Source organism: Carcharodon carcharias, chromosome 19 (assembly GCF_017639515.1).
Source record: "Carcharodon carcharias isolate sCarCar2 chromosome 19, sCarCar2.pri, whole genome shotgun sequence".
In the NCBI taxonomy this organism is placed as follows: Eukaryota; Metazoa; Chordata; class Chondrichthyes; order Lamniformes; family Lamnidae; genus Carcharodon; species Carcharodon carcharias.
Genome location: NC_054485.1, coordinates 106,651,940 through 106,665,457, shown reverse-complemented (window position 1 = coordinate 106,665,457; position 13,518 = coordinate 106,651,940). Strand labels below are relative to the sequence as shown.

Genomic DNA, 13,518 nt, shown 5'->3' with positions numbered 1-13,518 from the left:
AGCTTTATTTTCATTCATGGGATATGAGCATCACAGGAAAGGCTAGTATTTACTGTCCATCCCTAACCTTGAGAAGATTCACTTTAAAACAGGACATGGGTAAGCTAGCAGAATGGGCAGTCAATTGGTAGATGGAACTTAATACAGAGAAGTGTGAGGTGATAGGTTTTGAAAGAGGGGTTAGGGAGAGGCAATATATACCTAATGGCAGATTCTAAATAGTGTACAGGGTTCTGGGGGTTCATGTGCATAGATCTTCCAAGGTGGCAGGACATGTTGAGAGAGTATGATGAAAAGCTTACGGGATCTTGGGCTTCATAAATAGAGACGTTGTGTACAAAAGAAAGGAAGTTATTCTGAACCTTTATAAAGCTCTGGTTAGGCCATAATTAGAGCATTGCATCCAGTTCTGGTCGCCATGGAAGTGTAAGGGGTGCCCCCCTTTCCTCCTTCAGAGGACCTCCCCACACTCAAGTTCGTGACATCAGATTCACAAGTGTATGGCTTGAACAGAATGACCAGCAAGACAAGTTTCTTCTGATAATTCACGATTGCTTTATTGAATTACACACAGTCCTCAGCAAAGGGCAATTATGAAATGCGGTTACAATTATAATTACCCTGAACCCTGTCCCATCAGAGGCTAAACCTTGCTCCTAACTTAATACTTATCTTTATATCCTAATTTAATATTTACAATCACCCCTCGGTTGGTATTGTCCCTCGGTGGAGTTGGCCAGACTTGACCAGCTTCCTTGACCACCTGCAGAAAACAATAAAGTCCTACGATTTCAGTCTCCAGTTTTACCATTTCCGCTGCTGGCCTGGCCAGCTTGTTTCAATATCCAGTAGTTAGCACTCTTAGTTTATACTATGCATAGTCCAAACAAATATGATCTGCTCATGCTGGTTGAAACAATAGTCTTTCCATGGAAAATATATCCCAGGCGAATATATCAACTCTCACATTGTTTAAACCATTCCCTGCTGTTTTGAAGCAAAGCAGTTACAGCATCTGACTTCAAGGTCAATGAAGGTTTGAATATCAATGTATTGGGATCAGTCTCTTAATTGCATTTTTCAATGGCAGGCGGCATTTCACTCCTACCATTGCCCCATGATAGCAATCAGTCAATGTCCAAACCCTTTTGATGAGCCACTGTCTTTCACTAAATGTTCGAATTAACCCTTTATTGCCTAGCCCTGTGCTACTGGCTGCAGTTTGGTTTCTATGTTGTGGTAATAAACATGAGGTCGAAGCATGTCTGTGGGTTTGGATTTTATACTCCATAATGGGGAGGTGGGTGGCATAGTGTTATTGTCTAGTAGCCCAGGTACCCAGGGTAATTCTCTGGGGACCAGGGTTTGAATCCTACCATGGCAGATGGTGAAATTTGAATTCAATTAAAAAAAATCTGGAATTAAAAGTCTAATGATGGCCATGAAACAATTGTCAATTGGTTCACTTTTGTCTTTTAGGGAAGGAAATCTGCCATCCTTACCTGGTCTGGCCTACATGTGACTTCAGACCTACAGCAATGTGGTTAACTCTGAAATGGCCTAGCAAGCCACTCAGTTCTCAAGGGTAATTAGGGATGGGCAATAAATGCTGGCCTAGCCAGCAACGCCTACATCTCATGAATGAATAAAAATAATTGGAGGGGATTCCGATCCCACAGAAGGATGTGAGGGCCTTTGAGAGGGTGCAGAGGAGATTAACCAGAATGAATGGGGATTTTAACTAAAGGTTAGGTTGGAGAAGCTGGGTTTGTTCTTCTTGGAACAAAGGAGATTGAAGGGAGATGTGATGGAAGTGTACAAGATTATGACAGGTTTAGAGGAGGTGAACAAATAGAAGCTTTGCTGATTAGCTGACAATACAAGGACTAGGGAACACAGGTTTAAGGTTTCGGCCAAGAGATCTGGGGATGTGAAGAACACCTTTTTAGCCAGTACATAGCAAGCCTAACAAGAAGACGCAATTCTGGGCATAGTTTTTGCAATGAATCTGGGCAGTTGTAAGGGGTCTCAGTGGGAGAGTATTATAATGGTAGTGATCATGTTATCAATGATTTAGACTTAAATATAGACGGGTTGATTAAGAAGGTTACAGATGTCATGAAAATTGGCTGTATAGTTGATAGTGAAGAAGAAACCTGTAGACTGCAGGAAGATATCAATGGAATGGTCAGGTGGGAAAAAACCGGCAAATGGAATTCAATCCACAGAAGTCTGAGGTAACACATTTAAGGAGGACAAACAAGACAAGGGATTACACAATAAAAGGTAGGATTCCGAAAAGCATAGAAGAACAGAGGGACCTTGGAGTGCACGTGGACAGATCCCTGACAGGAGCTGGACAGGTAGATAAGATGGTCAAGAAGGCATAAGGGATACTTTCCTTTATTGGCCGAGGTTTAAAGGATAATAGCAGGGAAGTTATGCTGCAACAGTATAAAACTCTAGCCAGACTGCTCTAGAATGCTGTGTACAGTTCTGGTTACCACATTATAAGAAGAATGTGATCATACTAGAGAGGGTGCATTACAGATTAATAAGGGCTTTGTCAGGAATGGAGAATTTTAGCCATGAGGAAAGATTGGATAGTCTGGTGTTGTTTTCTTTTGGAACAGAGGAGACTGAGGGGATTTAATTGAGGTGTATCTAATTATGAAGGATCTAGTTTGGAGTGGATAGGAAGGACCTATTTCCCTTAGCAGAAAAGGCAATAATCAGGTAGCATTGATTTAATATAATGGTGGAAGTATTAGAGGGGAGTTGAGGTGTATCTTTTTCACCCAGAGGTTGGTGAGGGCCTGGAACTCACTGCGTGTGGGTTTGGATTTTATACTCCATAATGGGGAGGTGGGTGGAATAGTGGTATTGAAGAGTGGTAGGGACACTTGGAAATGCAGTTGAAGTGCCCTAACCATAGAGTTTCGAACCGAGAACTGGAAGGTGGGATTAAATGGATTAGGACTTTTTTAGGCCAGCATAAACAAAATGGGCTGAATGCCCTCCTTCTGTGCAGTAAATATTTCCATGTTTCTATCTTTCTAACTCTAAGGGAAAACCTACCTACCTCCCCTTGACATACAATGGCATTATCATCAGCCATATAATACTGTATAATATGTTGTGTGTGTGTGTGCACGTTTATGTGCATGTGAGTGTGGGATATGTGTGTCATGTCAAAGAGCAGTATTGAGAAAGTGCTGCGCAGCCACAGGTGCTGTCTTTTAGTTGAGATGTCAAACCGAGGTCCCATCTGCACCCTCCCCCCACACCCCCCCACCCCGGCACCCCCACCCCCCACCAACCCCCCACCTCCTCCCAGCCCGCCCCTCCCCTCTGTTAGACTTTAAAGAGCCTACACTACTATTTCTCAGAATAGCTAAGGTAATTCTCTTGTGCTGGCCAATATTTACACCTCAGCCATCATCATTACAAAACAGATTGTCTGGTTATTTACCTCATTAATATTGTCGGCCAGTTGGTTGCCACATTTTCTTCATTATAACTATATTTTAATCCTGCAAATTTATTTGAGCGTCTTGGCATTGTGAAAAGTGACATGTAAATGCAAGCCTTTCTTTCTAAACATGGTGTCATTATCCTTGAGAAAAAAACAAAAAAACTGCGGATGCTGGAAATCCAAAACAAAAACAGAATTACCTGGAAAAACTCAGTAGGTCTGGCAGCATTGGCGGAGAAGAAAAGAGTTGACGTTTCGAGTCCTCATGACCCTTCGACAGAACTTGAGTTCGAGTCCAAGAAAGAGTTGAAATATAAGCTGGTTTAAGGTGTGTGTGGGGGGGGGCGGAGAGATAGAGAGAGAGAGAGGTGGAGGGGGGGGTGTGGTTGTAGGGACAAACAAGCAGTGATAGAAGCAGATCATCAAAAGATGTCAACGACAATAGTACAAAAGAACACATAGGTGTTAAAGTTAAAGTTGGTGATGTTATCTAAACGAATGTGCTAACTAAGAATGGATGGTAGGGCACTCAAGGTATAGCTCTAGTGGGGTTTTTTTTTTTAAATAATGGAAATAGGTGGGAAAAGGAAAATCTTTATAATTTATTGGAAAAAAAAAGGAAGGGGGAAACAGAAAGGGGGTGGGGATGGGGGAGGGGACTCACGACCTAAAGTTGTTGAATTCAATATTCAGTCCGGAAGGCTGTAAAGTCCCTAGTCGGAAGATGAGGTGTTGTTCCTCCAGTTTGCGTTGGGCTTCACTGGAACAATGCAGCAAGCCAAGGACAGACATGTGGGCAAGAGAGCAGGGTGGAGTGTTAAAATGGCAAGCGACAGGGAGGTTTGGGTCATTCTTGCGGACAGACCGCAGGTGTTCTGCAAAGCGGTCGCCCAGTTTACTTTTGGTCTCTCCAATGTAGAGGAGACCACATTGGGAGCAACGAATGCAGTAGACTAAGTTGGGGGAAATGCAAGTGAAATGCCGCTTCACTTGAAAGGAGTGTTTGGGTCCTTGGACGGTGAGGAGAGAGGAAGTGAAGGGGCAGGTGTTGCATCTTTTGCGTGGGCATGGGGTGGTGCCATAGGAGGGGGTTGAGGAGTAGGGTGTGATGGAGGAGTGGACCAGGGTGTCCAGGAGGGAGCGATCCCTACGGAATGCCAATAAGGGGGGTGAAGGGAAGATGTGTTTGGTGGTGGCATCATGCTGGAGTTGGCGGAAATGGCGGAGGATGATCCTTTGAATGCGGAGGCTGGTGGGGTGATAAGTGAGGACAAGGGGGACCCTATCATGTTTCTGGGAGGGAGGAGAAGGCGTGAGGGCGGATGCGCGGGAGATGGGCCGGACACGGTTGAGGGCCCTGTCAACGACCGTGGGTGGAAAACCTCGGTTAAGGAAGAAGGAGGACATGTCAGAGGAACTGTTTTTGAATGTAGAATTTTCACGTGGTCCATCTCTGACATTTCCCTTCCCTTCCTTGACCTCTCTGTCTCAATCTCTGGTGATAGACTGTCCACCAATATCCATTACAAACCCACCGACTCTCACAGCTATCTCGACTACAGCTCCTCACACCCCGCTTCCTGTAAGGACTCCATCCCATTCTCTCAGTTCCTTCGCCTCCGTCGCATCTGTTCCGATGATGCTACCTTCAAAAACAGTTCCTCTGACATGTCCTCCTTCTTCCTTAACCGAGGTTTTCCACCCACGGTCGTTGACAGGGCCCTCAACCGTGTCCGGCCCATCTCCCGCGCATCCGCCCTCACGCCTTCTCCTCCCTCCCAGAAACATGATAGGGTCCCCCTTGTCCTCACTTATCACCCCACCAGCCTCCGCATTCAAAGGATCATCCTCCGCCATTTCCGCCAACTCCAGCATGATGCTCCCACCAAACACATCTTCCCTTCACCCCCCTTATCGGCATTCCGTAGGGATCGCTCCCTCCGGGACACCCTGGTCCACTCCTCCATCACCCCCTACTCCTCAACCCCCTCCTATGGCACCACCCCATGCCCACGCAAAAGATGCAACACCTGCCCCTTCACTTCCTCTCTCCTCACCGTCCAAGGACCCAAACACTCCTTTCAAGTGAAGCAGCATTTCACTTGCATTTCCCCCAACTTAGTCTACTGCATTCGTTGCTCCCAATGTGGTCTCCTCTACATTGGAGAGACCAAACTTAAACTGGGCGACCGCTTTGCAGAACACCTGCGGTCTGTCCGCAAGAATGACCCAAACCTCCCTGTCGCTTGCTATTTTAACACTCCACCCTGCTCTCTTGCCCACATGTTTGTCCTTGGCTTGCTGCATTGTTCCAGTGAAGCCCAACGCAAACTGGAGGAACAACACCTCATCTTCCGACTAGGGACTTTACAGCCTTCCGGACTGAATATTGAATTCAACAACTTTAGGTCGTGAGCTCCCTCCCCCATCCCCACCCCCTTTCTGTTTCCCCCTTCCTTTTTTTTTCCAATAAATTATAAAGATTTTCCTTTTCCCACCTATTTCCATTATTTAAAAAAAAAAACCCCACTAGAGCTATACCTTGAGTGTCCTACCATCCTTCTTAATTAGCACATTCATTTAGATAATATCACCAACTTTAACTTTAACACCTATGTGTTCTATTGTACTATTGTCGTTGACATCTTTTGATGATCTGCTTCTATCACTGCTTGTTTATCCCTACAAACACACCCCCCCTCCACCTCTCTCTCTCTATCTCTCCGCCCCCCCACACACACACCTTAAACCAGCTTATATTTCAACTCTTTCTTGGACTCGAACTCAAGTTCTGTCGAAGGGTCATGAGGACTCGAAACGTCAACTCTTTTCTTCTCCGCCGATGCTGCCAGACCTGCTGAGTTTTTCCAGGTAATTCTGTTTTTGTTTTGTGTCATAATCCTTATCTGCTCTTTACCTGTGATAACCTGCTCTTTACCTACTTCTGCCACCTTGAAGGATAAGGGCAGCAGATGCATGGGAACACCACCACCTACAAGTTCCCCTCTAAGTCATTCTCTATCCTGGCTTGGAAATATATCGCCATTCCTCCATTGTCGCTGGGTCAAAAATTTGGAACTCCCTCCCTAACTGCACTGTTGCATGCCTACAGAGATGACTGCAGTGGTTTCAAGAAGGCAACTTCACATTTATTAAGGATGGGCAATAAATGCTTGCCTTGCCAGCAATGCCCTGAGATCATGAACTGGTATATATGCAAGTTCTTTCTTCAAAATAAGATGTCTCAGAAACGACATTATTTTATTTTTATTGAAGAATATCAGATATCAAAGATGGTTTTGCTAAGATCTGTTTAAAACATTTGAACACAGCTATAATTGAAATGTTTTCTCTTGTTCTATTGCCAGACTAACTCGTAAGTAATAAGCAGAATTTATTTTACCAATTAATACTCGATATTTAGATTTATTGAGATCCCTTATCTGCACGTTAGTGTCTATGTCAGTTAGGCAGTAGATTATTATGCAGCTGATTCCTTGTCCCTTTAGCATACATCTGAGACTTGGGGAGAGAGGACAATTATTAGTGCTCTCAGTCAGTGATGGTGAGAGCTGCCATGGTCAAATTAACTGGATTTCACCAATTACATCACTTGAGTAATTGACGAAACGGTTAACCACTCGAGTGCTTAAGTAATATAGTGCCCTGTCACAGAATGTATCTATGAAGATCTCATTCTTGTAATGTGATGGTTTCCACCGACAGCTATTTTCGGACCATTTCCTCATGAACAGTACAAACAGACCGCCTGTACTATTTGCCAACGGGGAAATCACAGGCAAACCTCATTCTGCTCTGATGATCTATACTGAACGATAATCAGAATTGGGAACTCACTGATATTTCCCCTCCCCTCTCTGAGGCCAGGTTATGAGATTAACACAGATGAAGACAAACCCATGTTAGCTCATCTGCCCACAGAGAAAAAAAAACACTGGACCTATCACAGAGATCATGGGCAACCTCTACTCCTCTCTATTCGATCCCAGGTCTTGACTAGCTTGCTTTCTGACTGTAGTAGGTTAGATTCAGTGTATTGCTGCAGTTTGCTCTTTGCTTTTGTCTTTGATATCCAATATTCTTCAATAATTCTGAGTCATCTTATTTTGAAGAAAGAACTTGCATATATACATACCAGTTCATGATCTCAGGGCATTGAGAGTCACTGAACTAGTTTTGAAATGAAACCAATATTTCACAGTAGAAATTTGCACCCAGCAAGCTCCCACAAACTGCAGAGAGATAAATGTTTAGATATTCTGCCATTTTTAATGATTTTAATAATTGAAGGGTAAATAAATGGCCAGAGCGAACACACTACTCTCCTTTGAATAGTGGTGTTGGATCTCATATTTCCAGACAGGACAAAGATCTCATCCAAAAGACTTCAACTCTGACAGTACAGCCAACACTCAACATTGCCTGGATTATGTGCACAAATCGTTGGATTGGGGCTTGAACTCATAACCTTCTGATGGAGAAGCCAGAGTATACCACCACAAGTGAGCTCTCCAAAACTGGGGGCCTTTTCACTGTTCTCAACCTAGGAATTGGTTTTGAGCATGTCTTCAGTTTTCTGTTGAACCCTCTCAGACTCTCCATTCTGAGGGAACTCTTGGTGCAACCTCCAGCAACAACACCATGTTCTAGAATGCCCCTATGATTGTGTAGCCCAGGACCACAATCTAAAGGAAGGGATGCAGAAGGCTGGGTATGATGCCTTCACCTCTCGATATCAGCGATGCCGATTACACATGGAAGTCTTGCTCTTCCCCCTAAGGGAATGCCGAGAATCCCAGGGCAAGCCTACAAGAGGCAGAGATGTTACATATGTTGTAATAGTGCAACAGGTCACCTGTTGATGATGCAATAGTGTGAGAGTCTGAGAGGGCACATATTGATGATGTAATAGCGCATCAGTATGGGAGTATAACTGTTGATGATGTCATAGTAAGAAAAGGCACTTGATGAAGATGCTGACAATAGTGTTACAGGTCACCTGTTGATGATGTCAAAGTGCCAGAGTCACGTCTTGATGATGTAATTGTGCAAGGAGGCACCTATGGATTGTTTAATCTTGCTAGGTGTCACTTTTGATGATGTACTTGTGCCTGAAGTCATTTGTTGATGATGTAATTGTGTGGCAGGCATTGCCGTTCGTGATGTAATTGCATGAGGCAGTCTATTGATTAATGTCATCAATCACAATTCCCTACGGATTTGACAAGAGGCCCCAGCAGGCCACCATTAAATCTTTATAGTGACTCTGTGTAGTAATTGGCATGGTTGAAATTGGAATTGCTAATCATTTGATTCCCATTAAGAATGCATCATTAATTTTGTCATTGATTTTCATTTTTCCAAATTCATTTCTAACAGAGTAGTATAGATAAGGGGAAAGAAGAGAGGGAGGTAGAAAATTTTCAACAATGAAACAATGCCACATAGTTTTTTGTTGAGAATAACAGAAGTATGTTACTCCAATGCGACAGACAATACTTGTTAGCAGTTGAAGTGAAGGGGTCCAGATGGGCCAGGATAATGGAGCATTTATCTGCATCTGGCTGTAGTACATCTGACTTAGCCATGCTTGATGCTGACACTGTTAGCTACAAGTAAAAAGTGTTTTAATGCCAACATGAACATTTGCCATCACTGTGAAGGCAAGTTTATCTGCACAATTTAAAAGAGCTGGTTGTGTGTTCATTTTAAACAATCTGATTTACCAATAATAATCATCTGCTCTCACCCCAGGAGTGAGACTTTCTACCTATCCCATTGATCAATGCTGATTATGTGATCTTTGAACTCCTAAGTGATGCTTTTAACCCATCCATTTGGTTAATAGTGACCTGAGCACCATTCCATTTGTGGCACATCCGATCAATCTCTTTGGCTTCTGCCAAGCATGTGAATGAGCTGATTGTTTTTGCGATTTGACTCAGGACCAAAAGGTGGGCCAGAGGCAGATAGCAATTGAATAAGTTTACAAAGTGATGGCTCCGTTGGTCCCTGGCAATGAAACTGCATCCATGATAATGCTTGTTTAAGCACTGCGATTGGTCTGTGGAAACGAGAAATATCCCATCTTCCATTGGTCCCTGGTTATCACATGACATGGATCTAACAGGGTGACATCATGGAACAGATTCATCTAATTCCTCTTGGGTAATATCCAATTATATCGCAATTACAGGACAGAAACAGGGCATTTGGTCATTGGTCGATATTAGCATTTATGTTCCCAATGAGCCTCCTCCCATCTTACCTAATCTAACTCCATCACTAGGTCCTTCTATTTATTTCTCCCTCATGTGTTTGTCTGGCTTACCCTTAAATAGAACTATACTATTCACCTCAACTACACCCTGTGGTAGTGAGCTCCCCATCCTTGCTGCTCCCTGAGTGAAGAAGTTTCTCCTGCCTTCCCTATTGGATTTATTATTGACTATTTATGGCCCTTCATTTAGAGCTCACCCACAAGTGGAAACATCTTCTTTGCATCTATCCAGTTGAACCTCCCCACTATTTTAAAGATTTCTATCTGGCCACATCTCAATTTCTCTGTTTTAGCCTGTCCTAGCTTTCCTGATAGTTATGAACTCTCAGTTCAAGTATCATTCTTGAGAAATAGAACATAAAATGGGAGGAAAGGGTTCAAGATTTTCTTCCCATTTATTAAATTATAAAATATGCGATACAAGCGAATGCATGATGGAATAGCAGGAGATAAAAACGGTATAGTAATATCTACAAGATATTCAAAAGCTTTGTGTAAAGCACACACTTCCTATAAATATCACAATTACTTTCTGTTACACCTTGGCCATCGGACTTCAGTCATTTTCATGAACTCTCCATGAGCAATGCCACAGGTGATCAATGAGTAATGCAGTAACCATATCTTTATTAGATTGACAGTTGTGAGCAGTCATAGGAGATCATCTAGTCTTAAGTGAGGGTCTATCATCTTTCAGCTGGAGGAGTTACAGGTTCCCTGATCCTCTTTGTGGTTTTTGCTGGAATGAACAGGCAAGACACCGTAGTAATAAATGGTACAAATTGTTAAAGTTTTATTTTTTTGACTGTTCCTGAAGTTAGAATCCACTGAAATTCAACATCATGTCTTGTATCAATTCACCAAATGCCACTTGTCTCCCTCTCAGAATTAAACATAGGCACACACACATACACACACACAAACGCACACACACATAATGGTACTGTGATGGTTCATTCTTTAGGCCCTCACTTGTAAATGGGGGAAAAATAAGAAGCAGGTTTTTCCTGGTCCTGTGTTGGCGTCTATTGGGTCACCCATGCTTTGGGATTTCAGGAAGATCTGGCAGAAAGGAGTGCTCATCCTTAGCAAGGTTCATTAAATCAGGCAGGCCTGCGCTCAATTTTCCCGTGTTGGCTGCATCCGGGTGATCTTATAGACCCAAAGGGCCAAGAGAATCTGTCCCAGTGTGGGGAGGATAACTGGCACTGTGTTGTGGATGTGGCATGGATGATGGAAAATTCAAAACTGCCAGAACTCAAATACTGCAAGCACGAGGAGAGACTTCCTCAGCAAATCCTCACCCAAGCACCACCTGATTCGTTGTGCATCATATTGATGTGAGCAATTGAACTGAGATTAGGCTTTACGTTTCTGGCCTCTACACACGTCAAATTAGCTTCCCGATTCCTCCCCATTGTGTTTCCTTTCTCGTTTAGATTCTAGTTCGTTTTGTTCCCTGCCTCTGATTTCCTACTCTGAAGCTGGTTTTGCTAATGAGAATGAGTAGGTTGTTCAAATGTGGGGCATTGCAGCTCAGTCCATTCCTGATTACACCCAATTCCCAATCACTTTGGGATGACTGGAGCTTGTTGAATGGCAATCAAGTTGAATGGTTGGTCTTTGTTTCTCACCTCCGCACGGAGTCTCTGAACTTGATTATAATATTCCCCCTAGCACTGACTCAACAGATGGGTAACCACACTAGTGATTTGTCATGTGGCTGTGTGATTATTGGTGTGTGCACACTTAAAGCACTTGTGATAATTCTGTCTCTTTGTATGTTTTCAAAGAGCTGCTAACACAATTTAACTCATAAGTGCCCATTTTTCTTTAAAAAGGAAATGAATACAGTGGCCTAAACGTTCCACTCCCAAACTGCAAATTTTCCAGACTGCTCCTCCAAAGCCTGCTTTCAGGAACTTCAAGCTAGAAATGGGCTGAAAGCCGAGCTGATTCAAAGCAGGGAATGCATAACAGGCCCTGGTGGAATTTGAACTTGATGTGCATAAGAACATAGGTTATAGAAACATAGGATCAGAAGAATATAAAAGCATACAAACACACTTTCATAGGAGCAGTAGGAGGTCATTCAGCCCTTTGAGTCTGTTACACCCTTCAATTGGATCATGACTAATCTTTATTTTAACTCCATTTGGCCATCTTGGTTTCATATCCATTCATATCCTTACCCATCAAAACTCTATCTCAGACATGAAATTTTCAATTTATCTCCAGCATTGATGGATCTTCGAGAGTTTCAGATTTCCACTATCTTTTGAATGAAGAAGTCTTTCGTCATGTCACCCTTAAAAGACCTAGCTCTAGTTTTAAGATTGTGCTCCCCCTTTTTTCTGGACTCCACCTACCAGAGGAAACAGTTTCTCTCTACTGACCATATTCAATCACCTTAAACATCTTCATCTTCCAAGGAATACAAGCCTAGTCTGTGCAACAGGCCATTATAATTTAACCTTTGTTTTGCTAATCTGGTACCATAAACACACATAAACAGCCATTGACACACTTTTAGAACAGGTTAGGAGTGAATCTCCTAACTCATCTGACTGATTTAGGCAATGATATCGAATCAGGGATGTAAAGGCTTTGAGCTGAATAGACCAGGAAAGTCCTGGTTCCAACCTTTTGGTATGTAAATGGTGAGGAGAGTACAATTAAGGTCCATTGGTCTGAGCTGGGGGATCAGGCATGGATATGATGCCCTACATATATACTCCGCCCAACACTACCCCACCCTCCCTATATATTGCAATAACCCAGCCATGTCCATTGTTAAGGCTCTCAAATGAAGGCTGGTCAGTTGGACAGGATATCTGAGGGGTTCTGATGATCTAGAACTGTAGCTGGAATGAGGCTTCAGGAGATTGTCCATGTGTGTGTGTGTGTTTGGGTGGGGTGGGGGGGGGAGGGCAGTTGTGGTTGTATAACGAGTTTATGTCCATTTTGAGCCCCCTTCCCAAGTTGAATTTCCCCTGGGGGTATCTTAAAGGGAGAAAAACAAAGACAGAAGAAAAATTGAGTGAACAAGTGGTTTCTCATCATCAACAAAAACAACTTGCATTTTATATAGCATCTTTGATAAAAGAAAACACCCCAGGGCATTTCATCAGATGGCACCACAAATTCTTTCTCAAAAGCCAGGTGGTGGTTGATGGAACATTCCCAAATCTGCCATTGTTGTACCAAAACATCTGGCTCTTGGCACTACAGGAAGGCGTTTGGAAACTTGGGGAAACAAACCTCTTTTCGGTGGCGAGATTGTAGTACGTGTAATATGCAATGAGACTCACTTCTGAGAAGCATACACCAGGAAATTGAGCTGCCTCCATCTTTTCCCACAATGTATTTCTCAGCATGCAAGGTTCTGCACCGCTAGAGCACATCCACATTTCAGATAAGATGATAAACCAAAGCTCCATCTGACCTTTGGGTAGATGTAAAGGATCCCACAGCCATTATTTCAGAGAGGAGCAGAGGAGTCCTCCCCCTGGTATCCTGGGACAATGTGTAATTCTCAATAAACATCACTAAGAAAACAAATTATCTGGTCTTCATCACATTGTTATTTGTGGCAGCTTGCTGTGTTTTTTTTTGTTGCCCTTGAGGAGGTGATTCTCTCTCTCTTGAGCCACTGCAGTCCATGTGGTGTAGGTACACCTCCAGTGCTTTTAGGGAGGGAGTTCCAGGATTTTGACCGAGCGACAGTGAAAGAACAATATAT

The 13,518-nt window shown here is 43.2% G+C and overlaps 1 protein-coding gene across 1 annotated transcript in view; it reads right to left on the bottom strand.

Moving 5' to 3' along the window:
- The window catches only part of LOC121291315 (proline-rich transmembrane protein 1-like), a 43,439-nt gene extending 34,355 nt beyond the window's left edge, over positions 1-9,084 (bottom strand). The window contains exon 1 of the mRNA XM_041212387.1: positions 8,996-9,084. Within this exon, the coding sequence (XP_041068321.1) occupies positions 8,996-9,084 (89 nt within the window). The remainder of the gene's footprint in view (positions 1-8,995) is intronic.
- Between the last annotated feature and the right edge of the window lie 4,434 nt (positions 9,085-13,518).